This window comes from Tympanuchus pallidicinctus, unplaced genomic scaffold, assembly GCF_026119805.1.
Source record: "Tympanuchus pallidicinctus isolate F22 unplaced genomic scaffold, pur_lepc_1.0 scaffold8, whole genome shotgun sequence".
Lineage (NCBI taxonomy): Eukaryota > Metazoa > Chordata > Aves > Galliformes > Phasianidae > Tympanuchus > Tympanuchus pallidicinctus.
The window spans coordinates 15,109,739-15,130,550 of record NW_026294802.1 but is presented as its reverse complement, the minus strand read 5'-3'; the positions used below and the strand labels follow the sequence as shown (position 1 = coordinate 15,130,550).

Genomic DNA, 20,812 nt, shown 5'->3' with positions numbered 1-20,812 from the left:
CTGGCCTCAGGGAGCTGCTTGTTGTGGGGTTTTTCGCGTGTTTTTATGCTTTTTTCTTTTTTTCCTTCTTCTGGAGCGTAAACCTTGTCAAGGAGCCCACGGGCCTCTGTTGGCCTTGAATAGGCCTGACTCGTGAGGCAGGGTCTGTGCCTTTCTGCAGGCATCTCCCCACCTGCCCTGTGCTGCCCCGCTCGAAGAGCTTGTGTCTGTGTAGGGTTTGCTGTGGCATTGAAGGACACCAAGCTTGCTTTTCTCAGTGGGCCTTTATGCATCTCTTAAAAACAGTTCACTGTAGGAAATTACAGAGCAGAGCATCAAAACCACTTCATTACAACCAATCCCCCCAGAATGTTACACATACACAGCAAACCGCGTGGCCTTCATCCCACAGCCCAAGGTTCAGGCATGGAAGCGCTTCCAGCTTTGCTGCCAGCAGTTCCAGCTCTGCCATGCCCTGACTGGGTCTGGCATCATGGCAGATGACACATGGACATCTCTTGCCTGGTGACCATCATGCTCCAGTGATACATTGTGGAGAGCTGAAGTGGCTGGCTGGTGGCATGAGCTGGGAGGCTCTTACCCCATGACGGCTGATGTGTCTGTAGCAGCGTGACCTCTGCAAGGCCTGTATGGTGGCTGCAGATAGCAGTGAGGAGCAAAGTTCTTGTCAAGGCTGAAGAAGCCTGGTGCTGAGGTGGGATAGTGGGTACGAGGCTGTGTGAAGCACTGAATGCTATGAATGTGGTGGGGGAAAAGGATGAGAAAGGCTGAGAAGACCTTCGTGTCCTGGCAGTGCTGAGAAGAGCTGGTGTGCGTGGATGGATGGGAGTGGGATGGAAGAGACATTAGCTTTGCAAAGACAGCACCACAGAAAGCCACAATACGAACACGAGCTTCTAGATGGTTTCGCAACACTTGGATCACTCTCATCCTGGCCCTGAACATCTCTGTCCACAAACCTCAGGCTTTGCTTCAGTCATGCCAGCCTTTCCAGCCTCCTCCCAACCCCACATACTTCCCTCTACTTGCAGCACTATCATCCCACACCATAACCTTCTGCATGTGCGCTGCTAATGCAACCAGATGTTCTCCTGGGGTGCAGCCCCTGGCAGCTGGGTAGATGCTTCTTCTAGATGAGAGCAGACTGCCGTGCTCAGGGCAGTTGTGAGCCCTCTCAGAGTCATCGTCCCTGGAGTTGTTCCAGAATCATGTGGATGTGGCACATGTGGACATGGTTAGTGGGCACGGTGGTGGTCGGTCGATGGTTGGACAAAGTGATCTTAGAGGTCTTTGCCAACTATAATGATTCTATGAATCTATAATTTAGCCTCCAGTAAAACCCTGCATATTTCTCCTTATGGGTTTTTACCTTCTCTCCATGCTTTCTCCAAGTGAAGGTGAAACAGCAGCTTTTCAATATGACACAACAAAAGCACATTGATAAGGAAGAGGTGAATGCAGAGAAGGAGGAAAGGACTCAGAAAGGGAAGATTTTGAAGGACAGAAAGGGTTGGGAGCAGAGAAAGTGAGATAAGGAGAGAAAGGGAGAAAGCTATAGCGGGTTAAAAGGGAGTGAAGACAAAAGTAAAGGAGAGGACATGGGAGGCAGGAGAGCTGTATGAGGGGCAGGGGATTAGCACAGGCTGGGGCTGCTGGGGCTGCTGGAGTGACAAACATAGATATTTTGGTGAGGAGAAGGTATTTCTTGTGTTCCCATCACCAGTGGACACCAAGGAAGACATCTTGGTGTTCTTTTATTCTTTAATTCTGGAAAATATGGCTCTTTCCCCCAATTACTTTGATGTTTCTCAGATAGATGCTACGGCTCACAACCTGCCTCCTTCTACCACTCACTTTCCCTGAACCACAAAACCTGTCAATCTGTCACTTCTCCCATCTATTCACTTCCAAAGTGCCATTTCACTTTGCAAGCCACAGCAAAAAATGGAGATAAAATGCTGTGCCACCATCCTCCCTGAGCAGTCAGCTACCTTCCCACCCACAAAGAACTCTGCCATCTGCCCCAGAGTCTGTCCGTGCCACATCCCCAAGGAATAAAAACAGGACCCCAGCATGCCCCACACATCCCACTTCCAAAGCCCTCTTGCCCCTATAAGTTATTCCCCCACCCCCACTTCCCCCGGATAAGACACACAGCTGAGACACAGCAACGAGAGAAAGGAAGATGACAGACAGTCCACTGTGCAAAATACAAACCGAGAATGAGGACAGTTTGGGAAGGGCAGAGAAGATGCCTTTGGTCCCCCTCTGGCACACAGGTAGGCACACGCACACACACGCACCCTCTCACACACACAGAGGATGCTCCACACGCTTCAGAGACAGGCTCACGCTAGAGCCAGGGGTAGCAGGGATGGGTTGTCGTATCCAGAGACACCAGGTGATGTCAGGGGTGTCATTCACAGGTTACTTTCATGGTTTTCCTCTGTCTCAGAGGTCATGGGGGGCAGCCCTCCATTGTCATTCAGCCTCTTGGCCCTATAGGTCTCGTAGTGGATGTTGTGGGTCACTTCTTTCAGGTCCTGAAGGTGAGTCCTGCGTGGGACAAAGTGAAAGAGGATATGATAACCATCATCAGTGCTATCATTGTTAGCTTTCTGTCCATCACTGTATTCTCCAGTCAGTTCTCCAGTCAGTCTGGTTAGCAAACTTACCCTCTTCCTATACAGGTGCCATAATGCAATAGAGAGATGGAATATCTGTGTGTGTAGGCAGGATGCAGGAAATGGACTACAGTCTCTCTCTGTGCCCCCTACCCTGTCACTGGGCAGCACCACTGAAAAGATGGTCTAGGATGGGGTAGTGGATTCTTTATCACTGACTTCAATCCAAACCTATGTCAGCAACAACTAGAAGTTGTTGGAACCTAATGCAATTAATAGGATTAAAGAAGGGTGCTATTACCCTGTGTTCTTGATGTGTCCAGATCATACGAGAAAACCAGCACCTACTTGACACAGTGGTCAAGAGAGGCACTAGAGTAATACCCCTAAACTCAATCCAACCCTGCCCCACATAAGATTTTACTGCCTGAAAAGTGCTTTATCTTCCCTCCCATAAGGGCTATTTCACTCTATGTGGGTCTCAGGAAGATTCCCTTCTCATCAAGAGATGAGTATCATAGAATCATAGAATCACTCAGGCTGGAAAAAAACTCAAAGATCATCAAGTCCAACCATGACCTAACCATTGTACCTAACTAAAAACCCTAAATCATGGGCATGACTGTGGTCTTACCTAATGACAAAATCTCGAAGCAGGGCAAATTCACAGTGAGTGAGGTTTTCCACTGAAAAGAAAGCAAGGAAATGTTACAATTGATTTTTCAGCAACCTGTTTGTGGTTACAGAGCATGGGATGGTCACTGCTATGGGACATGCATGTTTCAGGTGGCATGCTTCAGAAAGAATGGACAGTTGTGTGAACAGCAGACAAGCTCTCTCAGGCATTGAGCAGATATGCGGAGTGGTCACAGGTGGGTTTTCACAGGAAAACCAAGGAGAGCAGCTTCACACACCCCATGGTGTTGAGGATGGTTCTGCCAGTTAGCAATAGTGGTAGCACACTGACAATGGCAGTTCTCTCCAAGCAGAGCGACTTGAGAGTTCTCTTATTGCTCAGTTTCAAACAAACAAACAAACAAAAACCAACCACAAAGACAAAAGGCATGGGAAAATAGCTATGGGAAGTGTTATCAGGACCCTGTTATTATCTCCCAGAAGCAAGAATTTCCTTACCTTCAATGATTCCCCAGGGTGTTTTCCTGCCCAGGACTCTTTTGCCATTCACTTGGTACTCCTTGTCACTGCCCACTACTGCGAAGGGCATGCTTTCCTGCTAGGGAAAGATATGTGGAGACATCTATCAAACCTGTTCCAGAGAGCAGCACCATCACTGTTCCTTAGCCACCTCTCCTCGCACCTCTTCAAATGCAAAGCCTTCTGCAAGGGAGGAGGTTCTCCACAGCAAAACTCCACTCATCATTGCTATCCATAGCACTTTGGGCTCTTGCTTTATTGGTGTTCTTGCACCCCCTGGGCTTAGTGTGTACCTTAAATCAATGCCAAAGTCTCCAGAGAAGGGAGTAGAGCTTTTCTGCACACATCTCCAGCATTTCTGAAGGGCAAGGTGACCAGAGAGGAGGTGCTTTGGCATACCAGGTGAGTGTCTATCATCCTGGGGCTCCTCACAGGAATACCTTGCAGAGAGTTTTTCTCATCAAGTTTGCAGTTCTTCGCTAGAAAATCTCACAATCCCCTCAACAGAACATATTAATATTCAAAGCTCAATTACTGAAATGGTTGTACTGAGGAAGGCCAGAAAACCCTGGGAAGTGGGACAGTAGGTGAAACTACTGTGGATCAAGATATCTTTATGCACAGGGAGAAAGTTCCTGCTTCCAGAGAACAGACTGTGAGAGATTCTACTACCCATAAGGCTGTCTGCTGTTCATAGATTTATCCTGCTTTGTAGACTTCCCTGGACCTGGGAAGGGATTGCAATTACCACAGGAGTGGGATATTTTATTATTATTTACTCTTTATTATTAAGTTTATTTCTTACATGTGAGACTACCAAACCCAAAGCAATTAGGCTGAAGTACAGAACAAATTGTGGTGCCTTCCTCTCAAACAGTAACAGTTTGGAGGAGAAGCAAAACCCATCTGGTCTCCCCAGAGCATGTGATGTGTTGCCAAATGGGAAATGATTAATGAATCTGGGGGAGGTGGGAATTTCTGCTGGGGCTGTGGCAGCTAGGGAGCTTGAAGGAGCAAGTGTCAGGCTGCCAGGCAGTTAGTTACTGCTAGAGTTTCTTGACAACTAATGTGGAAGACAATATTTCCATGAATAGTTTAGCCCTAAAAATAATGAGTGGACTAACTAAATGCAGTAGCATCACAAAGCCAGGAGGTGTTGTCAGCACAGAGGCAGACTGGGTTATTATCCAGGAAAATCTAAGTAAGTTTGAGGCACAAAGCATAGCTTAGGGAACACCAACAAGTTCTGCTATGACTTTTGAGTTTGTGCACAAGCAATGACTGAAGGAGGGGAAGGACCCCATGTGCCAGTCAGTCACAAGATGACCACGAGTCACCAGTGTGATGTGATTTTTAGAGAGCACATGTGGTCCAAGGGCTCAGCAGTTCAGATCTCAGAAAAGACAGAGGACTATTGGGTACCCACACCAGTGCCAGAAAATCCAATCAAACTAGAGTAGGCACATAAAAAAGTGGTGATGTAATACGGGAGAATGGAAGCTCAACCAAAGGAGCTTGTCTCATTTAGATGACCAGAAAAAGGCCAATGCAGGATAAGATTGTTCTTTAGCTGATGGGACCAGTAGGTAGGGGAAATGTTTGAGTCAGTGTTGGCACAAGAACACATATAATCCTGGGTACAACCTGTCCATGAACAAACACAGGCTGGAAATTAGATGGTTTCTACCTTTCTGAGGTAGGAAGAATGAGATATCCCTTCTCATAGGAATTAGCAGGGCAAAGCACTGAATTACTTTTCAGGTAGAGTTTGGCCTGAGCTCAAGAGAAGGTTGTTTGGGACAGGGAATGAGCTTGCCCTTTCATCCTTAGCAGAGGCCAAATGGCATTCAGCAAGAGGAGGCAAAGTAGAGTCCTTTCTTTCTCACTCAGCCTTCCTAGCACCCTGTGAACATGACAGGGACAAATTAAACTAGGAAGGATGAATGGCATTCTCTTGTGTCCATTGCACTTTTCACTCAGGGACCACAAAGCACTTAAAACCTAGTGACACATCTGTTCACTCATTAAATCTGACCAGCTCTCAACCACCCTTTCCCCTCCCACAATAAAATGTTTCCTACCCTGATTTTGTCGTTTTCTGTTTTATCCTCCAAGTCCTCATCAAATTCTTTCTGGGGGTAAAACTCGATCCCATTCACTTCTAGCTCTTTGCGCACCTGGGCAGAGAGAAATTTTGGAGCACAAAGCAACACAAACCTAAAGGGAAGGCAGGCAGGATGGTTGGGCAGACATATCTGTCCCTTCCAGGTGTGCAAAGCGAGGACACATGGCATCAGTGACAAGTCTTTGTTCCCCAGCCCCATCTGCTTCTTTGGCTCTGTAATTCCCATGACAGAACATATCATGGGATGTCATAGGGATGCCCGCTGTTCTTCCTCCTCTAACGGATGTGATCTCAGAGCCATGGACAGCTGCATCTTCAGGGCAGTGCCAGGACTTACCCACCAATCCAAACTGGACTTTGAGAGCCTTGGGGACTGAACTGCAGTCCCAGCAGAAAGGATATGGCTCATCTCTCCCATCTCCCAGGGAGGGAAGGGAGGGATCCCATGCAGAAGGAGAAATACTCACTCTTTGTTTGAATTCGGTCTTCTCCTCCAAGGTCATGGTGTCAGCCTTGGCAATAACCGGGATGATGTTCACTACTTTGCTGAGATGTTTCATGAACTCCAGGTCCAAGGGCCGCAGGCTGCAGCCCAAGAAGGAACAACATGGAAGGGGTCACTTTACCCTCCTTGCCCTTCTAGTGACTCTCCCAGCATCAGGGCATCTGTGAGGCCTCCATGTTCCCATCCATCCTGCCCACTCCCAAAGAAAGCACAGTGGTGTTTCTCCTGCCTTTGCCAGACCCTTTCAAGCCCTGCAAAGTTAAGCTAATAGTATCCAGCCCAGCTGGTAGGAATACTGGTCCTGCAACTGTGACTGAGAAGTACAGGGTGTATATCTGCCACAGTGGCATGAAGGGGATGAGGAAGGACAGGGAACTGCATACGTACGAGTGGCCTGTGGGGGAGATGAAGTAGAGGCAGCAGTGCACTCGTGTGTCTGGAATTCGTTTCTTCCTTGCAATATTCACCTCCTCTTTCAAAAATTTTTCATATTGCTCGTTGATGTATTTCTCAATAGGCTCCCAGCTGTTAAGGTGGGAGAAAGAGGTGAATAGACAGGTACAAATCTCCTCAGATTCCTGCCTACAGCGTTCCCAGCTCTGACAGCATTAAAGCAGAGTTTGGCATTAAGGAAAAACAAAACAAACCAAACAAACAAACAAACAAACAAAACAACAACCCACCACCAGCAGAGATGTTTAAGAGTTTTCCAACTAAGCAAACTGCTATGGAAGTCAGAAGATAAATCAGTGGAAGAGGGGAGAAAAGACCCGATGGTGCCATGCCAGGGGCTGCTGGGGACCAGTCTCTGTGAGAAATGCTGGAAAAATTTGAGTTGCCTGATTCTGGGCAGAACGGCTCAATTTTCAGCTAAAGGAGCACATGTAGAATTCAGTGGAATTCAGTCTGAGAAGGGGATTACAGTTTTTTGCCTGGTTCCATGGCAGTGAGTTGGTCTGGCAGCATGACTGCATTTTACCTGTACTGGGGGGTGAAGGGTTGAGAACAGAATGAGGGCAGGTGTTTCCTAGTGTTCGAGTGAGGGCAAGGTTTTTAAGGCGTAGAAATAAGCACTCACTATTTAATGTGCACACACCTTTGAGCACACACGTAAACACATGGTGCTCAAAGTTCTGCATCCCAATTACTGACCTCTGAGTGCAACAGGATCCCAGACATTTTCCAATGGTAAGTAGCTGAGCAACACTTCATGTATAGGCATAACTGCAGCCCCTTATGGGACATAAAGGTCTTGATGAGGTAAAACTCACCAGTTCTCATTGTTGATCTGGTCTCCAAATCCCGGGGTGTCGATCACTGTCAGCTTCATTTTGACCCCACCTTCTTCAATAACTGAGAAAGAAATTGCAAATCATCATAAGCCTCCCTGGGGACCTGCTCCATCATGAGTTTCTGTGTCTTACAAAAGAACAAGAGTGTCCTGCCCTCATCCCTGTGCAGTGGTATAGAGCATTAAATGTCTGCAGATAAGAATCACCAATGTCTTGGCAAGGGAAATATTTCTAGCACTTTTTCTGCCTCTTGCTTTTGTCTATGACATCAGTGGAATGCACCACTGCATAAGAAAAACATTGGCTATGTCTGAGGTCACCTAAACCTGGCACTTCTCTTTCAGCTTCCCATAGAGAAAGGGCTGCCTTACAGCAAAGTACTGGGTTCTTCTGCATGACCAGGCAGAAGCATCAGCCTCGCCTGCATCCCAGCAGGCTGGCTCTTACCATGTCCAATAGCTTTGATCTCCACTGTCTTGGGGATCTTCTCCTCCCGGTTCCAGCCTGAAGATTTGCGGCTTACTTGCGATTTGAAGAGGGTGTTCACCAGCGTAGACTTTCCCAGCCCACTTTGACCTGAGAATTGCAAAGAGGAAGCTTACAGCATCTGCCACAGCCCAACAATGGAAGCAGACAGAAAGAACAGAGCCAGAATGAAGAAGTGTTGTAGGTATCTCCCTGTCTTGTACAGGGTATCATTTCAGATTGGATAATAGGAAATTTTTTTCTTTGAAAGAGTGGTGATGCATTGAAACAGACTGCCCAAGGAGGTGGTGCAGTCACCATCGCTGGAGGTGTTCAAGAGCTGTATGGATGTGGCACTGAGGGACATGGTAAGAGGGCACGGTGTGGATGGGCTGATGGTTGGACTGGGTGATCTTAGTAGTCTTTTCCAACCTTAATGACTCTATGATTTTCCCAGAGTGAGTGAGCATTGTCTAATCCTTCATGCCCTCCCTTCAGGGCCTGCTCTCCCACCTGGCCTCATGGGAGTGCATCCAGCCATGGTTCCCAGTTCCTCCACCAATCCCTTCCTACCTACAACCATAATGTTGAAGTCGAAGCCTGTCTTCATGGTCTTCTTGCGCATCTGCTCAATGATGGTGTCAATTCCAATGTAGCCCAGTAAATTGGCATTAATGCCCACGGGTTTCATCGGCACAACTGGCTTTTGTCGTGACTCTGGAACTAGCTCAGACATGGCTGCTTCGTTTTTGTTCTCCACTGGTCCTGCACAGGGAGAAAGATTGAGAAATCACCAGTCAGGTGTGATAAGAACCTCCCTGCTGCCCTGTGGAAGGTAGCTTTAAGTGTCCATTTCAAGGGCTGCTGAGCCCTTGAACAAGACAGCAAGATTTTAGCAGTAAGGCTCTTCATGAAGGAACATCCACTTGAGTTTCCAGCGTATTCTTCTATGTATCACTGTGGATGAGGAGTTGGACAAGCAGGGCTCCTTGAGCATAGAACATGTTGATGGCTATCTCCAAACAGCAGCAGCACACCTAGTGAAGTTGGCTGGGCTCCTCCTAATCAGGGGCTGGAGCACCAGTGTGTGTCCCCTGCTTGATTTGCCTCCCAGTTCTCACCAGGATCCACAACCTCCACACTTGCCTGCTGCCTGCAGATCAGTGCAGTTTGTCATGCCTACCAGTAAACTGTGTTTTGTCCTCCCTCCCCTCCCTGCTTCTTCCATGAAAAACAAACCAGCAGATAAAAGGCTCTGAGGGCTTCCTAGCCTCCCTGACTTTTTTTCAGGTGATGGCACACACATTTTGGGACAGGCTTTGGCCATTCATCTCCATCTCTTGCCTCATTAGTGAGCAGCTCCCACTCACCTCAGAAGGAAGCTGGAGGTTGGGAGAAGACAAGGCACAAAGGGAAGCTGTTATTGGTGGGGAAGGGAAGCATGAGGGATGGATCTGGACAGAAAAATGAAAGGGGGATGGGAATCAAGTACCTTTCATATACAAGCAGCTGCAAACTGGAGCTTCCCCCACTCTAATTACTATGCTTTATCTCATTAGATGGTTATTTTTCCAGGACAAAGACAGCATGCTCTTTTGCTTGGTAAGCACTCCTCTTATTCTGGATGCTACTTCCATACAACTATTTCACACTAAATTATCCCTTTCCATCATTTCAGCAGAGTTTGTTTTTGCTCCTCTCAGCAGATCCCACTGGCTGCAGAAGAGCAAGCGAGTGGCCAGGCAGGTGACTGCCATTTTGGGGTCACTGACAGCACCAGGGAGAGCTCAGCTAGAACAGGCAGGAGCTGGGCAAAGTGGGGAGATTTTGATCATGGATAGTGGTCCTGAAAGTCTCAGCCTTGAACCAGCTCTGCTGGAGGATGCCCCTGCCTCTACTCCCCACGGAACAGCACCAGGGGGGGACCAGGGCACATGAGAGAGTGCTGGCCAAGCCAGGCTGGCAATTGGTAACACCCCACACTGCTGGTGGAGGCGATCTGCCTATCTGAGCACTTCTCACAACCCTCTCCTCCAGCCATCACAGCTCACCTGTACTCTCCTGCTGACAGAGCCTCCCCTCAGGCTCCCCGTGTCTTTTTCCAGCTTTCTCAAAGCTGCTGCCAGCCAGAAAACCCTGCTGCATGGAGAGACGAGTCAGCCAGCTCTTCGCTACCCTACCCTTCACTTGTCCTCTCCTGCCTGTCCTGTGCCATCTGTACTATCTTCACATGACTGGGCCATGCCCCAAATCTTGCAGTGCCCACACACAGCTTTGCTCAGTATCTTTTCAATGCTGGAATAACTATGGAGGGGACTAAAGGCAGAAGGGAAAAAGAGCCATTGCTTGTTGTTCCTGGCCACAAGTTGCCAAAGTCTGCCAGAGCAGCCTGCATTGGGGTCCCACCTATCCCAGAGTTTGGGAGAAGGCAGAGAGGGTTGAGATGGAAGGAAGGAGCTGGCAGCCACCATCAGGGCTCACTATAAGGCTGATAACCCATACCTCAATCTCACTGCACTGAAGGACGCTTTGCCCACAGCTGTTGCTGACTGCTGTGGACAATGCAATACCCTGCCATCCCTAGGTAGCCTTCACTGCTCAAGTGGCTGGAGCACATATTTCCGAGTCAGGTTCCAACAGCACCTATAAAAAGCCCTGGGATCAGGAAAAAAAAGCTCCAGAAGCCTTCTTAAATAATTCCTGGACTGTTTATCAGTGATGTGGGTCTAGGAGTTCTGATTTCAGGGTCAGAAGGCCTCAAGGTAGAGAATACCCCTTTTGTCTCAGTCACTTGCCTTTCCCTCCATGTAGGGTGCTTCCCACACAGTCTCTAAATGGGAACCCACATTTTACAATGGGATACCTGAGGGCTTTGTGCAATGATTTTCCATCTCTTGGCTCCTACGGAGGAATCCAAGGAGACAACTGAAGGCCAGCCAGCAGGAGGTCAGGGCATGAGGGACTGGTGCCAGAGCTGTGGGGCACCTCGAGCCACAAAACATGCCTGCCTTGTCCCTAGGGGACAGCTCTGCTTTAGGGGCCGTAATGCTAATGCTGTTGCTAAGCCTCATTACAGCTCTGACTGAATGGTCAAGGGTAGCATTATGCATCCCAGGCACATCCCATAGTCCTGCTGACCATTCCCTCCAATGTATCCATTGACAGAGAGCTATGGTCAGTGCAGCTGTGATGAAAAGAGGGTTAGCCAAGGTTAACCACTCACATCCGCTGTTTGCATTACCACCCATTTCCTTGCTGCTTTGTTCTGTGTGCTAAGCAGAGCTGATTTAAGAGGGTGGCTGTGGTGATGGGCTCCCTGGCTGCAGGCAGAGCTGCGCACCTGGAGTCAGGGCTTGCAGGGAGAAGAGCAGCTGTGGGTGTCCAGGGAGGCTCCAGTCAGCTCTGCCAACCCACCCCAAAACCTCTCTCTGAAGGCCACAGCCAGCAAGAGGCACCACTACTGCACAACATCCACGACAAAAATGGCCCTGCAGACCAGCTGTGGGCTCAGACACTGGGACCTCCATCCACAACGCGCTGTGGCAGAGCAGCCCCGATAACCTACATACAGCCTTATCCCCTCCCCCTGCCTTCCCGTCCTTTGTCTGAGTGGCATGAGGGAGGGGGGGGCTGCAAGGAGGCGGCCACCACCACAACCTAGCTTTCAGCTCGGGAAAGCTGCTTCACTCCCACGCATCCACGGCCTCGCTGCAGCTCTCCTGCCCTGACTGGAGGCACTGACCCTGATGTGTCACACTCCTTTGCCACCCGTATGGCTCCAGACCTGTGTCCCTGCTCCCCAGACTGAGCATCACAGGGTATTTCAAGCTGGGCAGGGGAACTTATCCCAGCGTTTTGGGCTGACGCAGCCTTGCTGGCAGCAGCCTTCCTCCATGTGCCCTCACTGCTCTGCAGAGGGCTTTGGCTGCAGCCAAATCTAGGGCAGCATGTGCCGAAGCCTCTTCAGAGATGCAGGAGCTGGCACAAGCTGGCATATCCTCAGCTGTACCCTAAGGTAAGGGAAAGCTGAGCAGCCCAGGACCGGGGCATCCATCCCACCAGAGACGCCTATCCCCAGCCCACCCACCAGCTCCCACACAGGTGCCCGGGGAGCAGCACAGAACACCCCACCACCCCAGCAACGACAAGGGACAAGGCAGAGACAGAGCAGCTCATGGGTTTTCCCAGCCCTGGACCAGCTGGGATTATCTCTGTCTTTCAGAGCAGCCCCTGGCGACAGCTACTCTGCATCAGCACCACAACCGCCAAGCCCACTCCTGCTCCTTCGGTGCTACCATTGAAAGATGAGAAGGAAAAATATGAAGATGATTCCCCCCACTGCCCTCTGGAGATACTGATCCCCAGCAGCGCGGGGGCACAAGAAGCCTGAGTGTCTCTCCAGTATCGCCCAGCCCCGCCAGCCCGCAGCATCCTACCTTTGAACATGAAGCTTCCTTTGTCTGCGAACACTCTCCCCAGGGGGTGGCTCTGCCCCCACTGTCCTAAGCTTGACGCCGGCGCAGCACAGTGGGCTACAACACTCTGCTTTTACCTCTCTCTTTCTTTCCTGTCCTCTTCTACCCCCTCTCCTTCCTTCCTCCTCCAGTGGCTATTTCAGCTAAGCGGAGATGCTGGTGCTGCTCCTGCTGCCACTGTCATGTGACCTGAATATTAAACATCGCTGCAAAATCCCCCCCCCCCCCCCGCCCGCGCTCCCTCCCGAGCTCCATTCCTGCTCCCCACAGGGTGGGCACGGCGGTGAGGATGAAGGAGCACCACAGATGGGCTCCATGCACCATGAGGGGGCCTTCGCGCAGCCACCCACCCCTGGCACCCCCCACATCACCTTCTCCCTCCTGAGCATCCCTGAGTTTAGCTGCCTGTTTGCAGAGGGAGTATTTAACCCTTTGTGGCTGAGAAACCATGCTCCCCGCCTGGATATTTCTTTATTTTAGGGGATGGCAGGGCCTCTCAGAGAGGGAAAATCGGGAATTGTGAACAGCTCATTAAGACCCATTTGCCCTTCAGCTCTGCTTGCAGAGGCGTGAGAAACCTCTCCTCCCTTGGCACTGCAATTGCTGGCTGCCTGCCCCCAGTGCAGAGACACAGCCGTCCCCTGTGCATGTGCCTGTGTGTGTGTACATGCATGCACACACATGCACAAGGTGCTGCTGGTTGTGTCTGGGAGCTGTGTGGGTCTGGGAGCTGTGTGGGTCTGGGAGCAAGATGCCCTTTCCCTCTGTTTTTCCTCCTCCAAGGTCCCCACCATGCACTGTGGCCACTCCAAGCTGTGCCTGGGCACCAACATTTTGGCAGGGTGATGCCAGCACCCAGCTCTGAGGGTCAGTGGCATTCCCCACAAGCATGCCCAGTACAGCTGACTTGGGACAGACGCACAGATAGACAAACAAGGTTCCCCTCCAGACACCCCCCACACCTGGCTCTTCACTGCCCCTCAGCTCTGTCAGGATGAGGGGGAAACCCCCAAAGCCCTCACATTGCCCCACACAGCATCCCTGATGCCCCCCAGCCCACCTCACGGCGCACACCTACCAGTGCGTGGGTCCCCACTGCCCGACATCTTCTCCACCGGTGTGACCTCAGCCCCTCCATGTCCTGACATGAGCCGTGGGCACGGGGCCACGGGGGTGATGGGGGCTGGTGCTCGTGGCCGATGCCAGGGAGCCCCCCCAGCCCCCTGCCGCAGAGTGACCCAGAGGCAGCTCCGCTGGGTGGGAGCACCGGGAGAGCCGGCCCGCCGCAGCATGGGGCCTGGGATGCGGCTGGGGCCAGCCAGCCTGGAGGCAGGAGGGCAGAGGGCCGAGGCGGCGTCCTCATCCATGTTGGGCTGTAGGTGGAGGCGCGAAGGCGTAGCTCAGCTGGGCCCAGCAGGGTGAGGCAGCTGGGGTCCCAACCCCAACCCGCCACAGGGCTGAGGGCAGCTGAGCCCTCTCCGCCGCCGTCCCGGGCGGTCTGATCGCCCGCCTCCAGTCGCCACAATGGGCCGCTTGTGGCCTGCCCAAGGTGCCCCCACACACGCTGTCCGGCTGCTCCCACCCCCGCCATTCCCAGACACACTGCAGTCAGGCCGTGCTGTGGGGCAGACCCACACACAACCCCGTGTCCTCCTTGGCAGTGCCTCTGCGCTTGTGGGCCACTGGTGGCAGGTTGGCTCTCAAGCACAGTGAGCACAGTTTACCAAAGATAGCAAAACACTTTGAATTTTTGAAATGTTTTCCCTTTGCATCTCTTTTTTTTTTAATTTTCAAATGGCAAATTCCTTTTTAACAATGTCTGCTCCCAGCAAGGAAGCAAATGGTGTGCAAACGCTCCACCGCCTTCACATGGCCTTGGCCAAAGACATGGATGGGTTTGGTGGTATCCCTGTAGCAGGAAATGAGGGATGGGGCTGAGGCTGAGAGGCACCGTCACCCCGTGGAAAGGGGCTTGGGCAGTGCACTCACTGCAACTACCTGAAAGCCTCCCTACAACAGCCTGAAAGGATGCTGTGGTGAGGTGGGGGTTGGCCTCTGCTTCCAGGTAGCAGTGACAGAATGAGAGGTGATGGTCTCAAGTTGTGCCAGGAGAGGTTCAGGCTGGATATGTTTTGGGGATGGACACTTAATAATCTTAGAAATCTTTTCCAACCTTAATGATTCTATGATTTCTATACATTGCGCAGCAGCAACAGGGAATGAAATGTTTGAGAAGAGCAATTTAATGCTGCCCAGTGTTTTCCAGCACTAAGTATCTTCTCCAATGCTTTATGCAGCTTAATTCAGTATCTGAGACTTCCCCTCTGCCTCAAATTCTCTGCACAGCTCTCACCGAGCAGACAGTCTCAGCTTTCAGCCAGCATTTGCCTCTGGCTTAATTGTTCCCAGACACCCATCCTGCATGCCCAGAGCAGAAACCCTGCCAATGCAGAGCTGCTGGGCTCTCAAGGAGCCAAACTGAGTTCTCCTGGCTAGAGGCAGCTCCTGGGGGAACAGCAGAGAAACAACACAGTGAGCACACAGTTTGCACACACCTTTATTCTGCTGTGGAGTCTATTGACAATAGTACTTAGTGAGCTGTGGAGAGATCATGGCATGGAGCAGGGCAGCAGGCTGGGGCAGGAATGTGGTTGATGAAACTGAGGATGGCACTTGGTACCATGCAGTGCAGTTCTTTTCCCAGCCCCAAGCAACCAAGGCACAACAAACATGGAATGCACCTGTGTGAGGCTGCACCTGTGTTTTGAGCCTTTGCTCAGCACAGCGAGCACAAATTTTGGCACATGAGTAAACCCGCTGGCTCCATTTCCCTGCTGAGAGAGGCTACCCAGCCAGGGGACTCACATCAAGACCCCCAGTGCTTGTCTGAATCGAATGGGTCTCAGCTTCTCTGGCTTGGAGTGGAGACTGACAGCTCCTGCCGGGGTACCCAGTGTTGGTGGGGAAGGTAATGGTGGTTCTACTCCAGTCTGGAAGGATGAGACATGCCTGAAAGACCTCAATATTTACAGGGTGCCCTGACCCATTCCTTCTTGAATCAAAACCCTCAGAGCTAAAAATTGCCTCATACCCCCCAGAGAATTACAAAGCTTATATTGTTCACTCACTCCAGCCCAATGCTTGAGATCTGTCTTGATTCAAGGAACCAGACAGAGGGGAAGTGTGTTGTCCCTTCTCAGAGACATGTGAGTAAAGGGATGGCTGAGCTTGTGCTGAAAGTGACAGCCAAGCGACAGCGGCACTGAGCTGGGGACTATCTGCATTGAAGAAGGCAGCTCACAGAGATGTGTCCTGTCTCATGCAGTGGCAGAGAGCAGAAGGGTTGGCAACTGGGAGAGGTCTACATGACAGATCTGGAGAGCTGCAGAGCAGCACTGCATGACACGGGACTTGGATGAACCTCTTCAGAAACAATGTTCAACGCAAAGGCAGAGCTCCTGAAAACATCAGTCTGTGAGCACCAGGCTCTGAAGTTCTCCATCTCCAAAACCCCAACAGAAAAGCAGAGCATCTTCAGTAGAGTTGGTCTCAGGATCTTGCTGAACCCTTATTTGGCAGAGCTTCACCTATCCTGTTACCCCTGCAGAGACCTCCTGGGGTGGTGCCAAGAAGCCAGGCAGCTCCAGCTCCGGTGACAAACATGGCACCCTTTGTGTGAATGGCTCCAAGAAGTGACATCATCCCTGGGGAGGAGCAAAAACTCTTGGCTGGAAGATGGCCTACAAGCTCATGGAAAGCTCTGAGCCTGCCATGCTGTACAAACCTGAGGAGCATAGGGCCAGAGGGTGAGTGGCAAGCAGAAGACCCAAATCAGCAGAGCATGAGTCCTCTCCCACCACCTCTGGCCTTCCATCCACCTGGTGGGCACATCAGACCTCAGGCACCCCAAAGGCCAGGTTGTCCCGAATCATCAGCGTCTTCCGAAGGTCTCGTTCCATGATCGGCCTCTGCGTTCGCCACTTGTGGGCTTCCTGGAGGCCAGGCTCAAAGTAGTAAATACAGGCTCCAAAGCCCACCAGGATGAGGATGGAGATCATCAGGTACACAGGCACAAACCAGTCCAAGAAGTGCGGCATGGCTGCTGGAGAAAAGGGAAGACAGCTTGTGGAGCACCCAGAAAGCAGCTCCACCACACCTCCTGCCTCCCACTTCATGCTCCATGTGATGCTGCAACAGACTGCCCGGAAAAGCTGTGAATGAAGGGGCTTGGAACAAGATGGGCTTCGAGGTCCCTTCCAACCCAAACTTTTGTATGGTTCTATGATTCTCTGATTCCATCATGTGCCTGGGCCTCATTTTGGTTCCCTTGGGACCTTATGTCTGTGGGCTTTTTTTTTTTTTTTTTTTTTAATACCACAGCTTTCAATTGATTGGCAGCAAAAGTCCCCATCCCTGCTCCCAGACTCCCAGCAGGAAGCACATGAATGTGACTTCTATTTCTGCCCTCTGATGAACATTTTTGTGGCACAGGGTTAGATCTGAAATGTGCTGTGATTCTTGCTAATATAAGCAAGAAATTGCCAGCATCAGAGGGAAAAAAAAAAACCTATTCCCTCCCACCTATTGGCATAGATTCTGGATTTGTATCTGCTCTGCTATGATGGGAGAGGAGAGCTTAGCAGTTTTGGTTCCTCATACCATATTCTTTTGCTTTCAGAGTGCTTTGCTTTGCCCCCCATTTTGCTGCCATCTCTGAGTGTTTATCCCAGTTTTCTTCCACAATCATCTGCTTTCAAGTGCTGAAAAGAGGGACTTTCATTTGAGAAGACGTCACCTTTCTGGAGCAGCTCTGCAGATTTTAAATGTGCTTTAACCATGGTAAGACGGTGCATCTTAGCATCCCTGTGGGGCGCCCGCAGCCTCTGAAAGACAGAGCGCCACAGCTGCCATAGCCCTGGGGGGCTTATCTGCAAGCAGTGGCATGGAAAGGGATCTGCAAGAGATGGGACACGCAGCGGTGCCGAAGCGAATCCCACGCAGCAGAGATGTGCCTTCCTGCACGCAGGCGATGGGGGCACAAATGGGCAGCAGTGGGCTCACCCCTTTGCACTCCTTCCCCCCCCAGCCCAGTGGTGGGCACCCCGTTCCCATGCATCGCCCCCATCCCCCGCCCCCTTACCTCCTCCCTCGGCCACGGGCGGCGGGATGGAGCCGCTCCCCCCGGGATGAACGGGGCCGCTCTCCGCACTGCCTCTGCCGGGGCCGGTGCGAAGCGGAGCGCGGGGCGGCAGCGAGAGGCGGGGACAGCAGCAGCCTCCTCCCGCGGGGAGCTCGGGGCTCACCCAGAGCCCCCCTCTTCCCTCTCTCCCACCCCCCCCCAAACCCGGAGGAGGGACAATTGCATCCATCACCGAGCTGGGAGCAGCCCCGCTGCAGCCGGTACTGGGATAACGGCAGAAGCGGTTCTGAGACTGCACGAATCCATTCCCAGTCTGGCAGTAGCTTTGATGCAGATGGGAAGGACCCAGCTTCTTGCTTTCTCTTCCTCATTTTTTTTTTTTTTCCAGCCCTGCTGCCCTCTGCAGTGGGGTTTGGAGGACTAATAAGCGCCGCAGCACCATCTGAGCCCTGAAGCAGAGCCCGTATACACCCAGATCCATATATCCCAGGAGGGGTGAGGTTTGACTTTGCAGAAGATTGCATTTCAGGTGCAAAGGGGTGTGAGCCCTCTCCTCAAGAAACCCGCGGCCCACGTGTTCCTGTTGGCACCGATGACAGGTGACACACTGCCACTCACCGTCTCACACTGTCCTGCACTGCTATCAGGCAAGGCTGCGCATGGCTTCCTTCCCATCCCTCTGCCCGCTGCAGCCCCGTGCAGCCAGTGGAGTCATGCCTCAGGTGCCGTGGCAACAGCTCGCTGCTTGTGATTGTTTCTCGGGTGCTGTCACATCAGAGGTTTCTCCACAAGCAAGCACTGACGTGCCACGTGCAGCTCAGCCACGTGGAAACACTGCAGCTGCAGCTCAGCTCTCACTATGAGTACAGCTGCTACAAGCCACTTGGCATGTCCCAGGCATACCTACACACAGACTGTCCCGCTCTGCGCCCACAAGAGTGGCTCCAGGCAGGAATCCCTGTGTGTGGGCCTGCTGGAGCAGCCCAGCAGCACAGGAGTGGCTATGCTGCCTGGAACTACGTGCTCTGGGAGAACTGATCAGGTTATAGAACAACTGAATCTTCAAGGCTGGAAAAAATCTCTAATATCATCATCAGTCCTATTGTCAGCCCACCCCCATCACGCCCTCTAACCATATCCCTCAGTGCCGCATCCACATGGTTCTTGAGCAACTCCACTGATGGTGATCCCACCACCTCCTTGGGCAGCCTGCTCCCAGCCCTGGCTTCCTCCATGTCCTTGTGCAGTCACATCCTTATCCACAAGAGATTTGATATCAGACCTGGCAAAAACCCTGAACGGAGAAAAAGGAAATGGTCAGGAAACCTCAGGTAAATATTCCCTGTTGTTACATCCCAATGGAAACCCTCCACCCCCCCTGGTTCCTCAGTGGAGAACAAAACCCCAGCAAGAGGCACAGAATCCCCAGCTCTGGCTGCCACTGGGGCTTTAGGTCAAGAAACCCATTGGGAAGCTTTGCTGAGTTGTTCAAAAAGACACAGAAATGTACACTTTAAAATAAAGAGCGTAACAGAAAAAGCTGACTTATACTGAGTCTAAAGACAGCCCGGGGGGAGCCTTTGCCAAAGGAAGTAGAAATTGCCAGCAACATATGTGCAAATGTCATTAGTTTCCCTAATAACATGCACTTGCAGCAAATTACATCACTTGCACCTGCTGGGAGAGAGCAAGGGCACCCTGATGAGTGTACTCATGTCCCACAAAGCTCTGCTGGCAGCGTGGGGCTGCTGGGAGCTGCCTGGGTGCCCACAGGTACCGTGCAGTTGTGCCATAACCTGGCAGCAGCTCAGCACCATGCGGCTGTACAGTCTCCCAGGTGGGATAGAATCATAGAATGGCCTGGGTTGAAAAGGACCACAGCGATCATCTAGTTTCAACCCCCTGCTATGTGCAGGGGTCTCCAACCATCAGAACAGGCTGCCCAGAGCCACATCCAGCCTGGCCTTGAATGCCTCCAAGGATGGGGCATCCACAACCTCCTTGGGCAACTTGTTCCAGTGCATCACCACCCTCTGCATGAAAAACTTCCCCTTAATATCTAACCTAAACCTCCCTGTTTCAGTTTAAAACCATTCCCCCTTGTCCTGTCACAATCCACCCTCATAAACAGCCATTCCCCCTCCTGTTTATAAGCTCCCTTCAAGTACTAGAAGGTCACAATGAGGTATCCCTGAAGCCTTCTCTTTTCCAAGCTAAACAAGTCCAGTTCCCTCAACTTTTCCTCATAGGAGAGGTGCTCCAGCCCTCTGATCATCTTAGTGCCCTCCTCTGGACCCGCTCCAGGAGCTCCATGTCCTTCCTGTAGTGGGGGCCCCAGGCCTGGACGCAGTACTGCAGATGGGGCCTCACAAGAGCTGAGTAGAGGGGGACAACCACCTCCCTGTTCCTCCTGGCCACCCCTTTTTTAATGCAGCCCAGAACACAGTTGGCCTTCTGGGCTGCAAGCGCACACTGCTGGCTCATGTCCAGCTTCTCATCTACCAGGACATCCAGGTCCTTCTCTGCAGGACTGCTCTCGAGGAGATCTTCCCCCAGTTTGTATAAATACCTGGGATTGCCCTGACCCAAGCACAGCACCCTGCACTTGCCCTTATTGAACCTCGTTCAGTTTTCATGGGCCCATTTCTCCATGAGGGAGAGAACTGGAAGCAGAATAGAACTCGCAGGTTGAGATAAAAACTATTTATTAACACAGAAGAGGAACATAGAAACAGATAGGCAATGATAACTACATATATATATATATGTATATGTATGTAGTCACAATGCAACCACTTGCAGACTGCTGACCAGCAGCAACACAACTGTCCTCTGACTGCCAGCATAGTGAGGTCTCACCACCCACCAGCTGACACCCAGCAATCCCCGAGGAGGCCTTCTCCTGGCCAGCTCCCCGTGGCTTTACAATGCCACAAAGGCAGTGGCTCTTCCCAGCCTGGCAAATGCCTCCATCACTCGGCAACAACCAAACCGTCACCGTGCTGTGAACACTGTTCTGGCCGAAAGCAGA

The 20,812-nt window shown here is 51.5% G+C and overlaps 2 protein-coding genes across 7 annotated transcripts; both read right to left on the bottom strand.

Annotated features, from left to right (window-relative positions):
* Positions 1-244: 244 nt before the first annotated feature.
* On the bottom strand, positions 245-14,093 carry SEPTIN3 (septin 3). Of its 4 annotated transcripts, none has more exons than XM_052668501.1 (10): positions 13,720-14,093; positions 8,740-8,931; positions 8,149-8,277; positions 7,681-7,762; positions 6,797-6,934; positions 6,372-6,489; positions 5,861-5,956; positions 3,759-3,858; positions 3,259-3,310; positions 245-2,556 (listed from the first exon to the last, which is right to left on the bottom strand). In XM_052668501.1, the coding sequence occupies exons 1-10, from the start codon at positions 14,006-14,008 to the stop codon at positions 2,421-2,423; spliced, it is 1,332 nt and encodes a 443-aa protein (XP_052524461.1). In that variant the 5' UTR covers positions 14,009-14,093; the 3' UTR covers positions 245-2,420. The 4 variants fall into 4 exon arrangements, with proteins under 4 accessions (XP_052524461.1, XP_052524462.1, XP_052524464.1 ...); XM_052668502.1 differs by having other exon boundaries at positions 3,759-3,855; positions 13,720-14,089; XM_052668504.1 differs by lacking the exon at positions 13,720-14,093 and adding an exon at positions 12,603-12,808.
* A 1,087-nt stretch (positions 14,094-15,180) lies between these two features.
* Positions 15,181-19,059, bottom strand: SMIM45 (small integral membrane protein 45). Of its 3 annotated transcripts, XR_008202896.1 has the most exons (3): positions 17,782-19,059; positions 16,426-16,743; positions 15,181-16,345 (listed from the first exon to the last, which is right to left on the bottom strand). XR_008202896.1 is itself a non-coding variant. In XM_052669007.1 (2 exons), the coding sequence occupies exons 1-2, from the start codon at positions 18,008-18,010 to the stop codon at positions 16,532-16,534; spliced, it is 441 nt and encodes a 146-aa protein (XP_052524967.1). In that variant the 5' UTR covers positions 18,011-19,059; the 3' UTR covers positions 15,181-16,531. The 3 variants fall into 3 exon arrangements, 2 of the variants coding, with proteins under 2 accessions (XP_052524967.1, XP_052524968.1); XM_052669007.1 differs by having other exon boundaries at positions 15,181-16,743; XM_052669008.1 differs by having other exon boundaries at positions 15,181-16,740.
* Positions 19,060-20,812: the final 1,753 nt, after the last annotated feature.

Coding starts and splice junctions, on each gene's coding strand:
- SEPTIN3 (XM_052668501.1), bottom strand. CDS start 14,008: ATGGATGAGGACGCCGCCTCGGCCCTCTGCCCTCCTGCCTCCAGGCTG. Junction 8,278..8,739: donor CTTCAACATTATGGTTGTAG/GTAGGAAGGGAT, acceptor TGCAATTCTCAG/GTCAAAGTGGGCTGGGAAAG. Junction 6,935..7,680: donor CAGATCAACAATGAGAACTG/GTGAGTTTTACC, acceptor CCACCTTAACAG/CTGGGAGCCTATTGAGAAAT.
- SMIM45 (XM_052669007.1), bottom strand. CDS start 18,010: ATGGATGCAATTGTCCCTCCTCCGGGTTTGGGGGGGGGTGGGAGAGAG. Junction 16,744..17,781: donor GCCCGTGGCCGAGGGAGGAG/GTAAGGGGGCGG, acceptor CCTTTTCTCCAG/CAGCCATGCCGCACTTCTTG.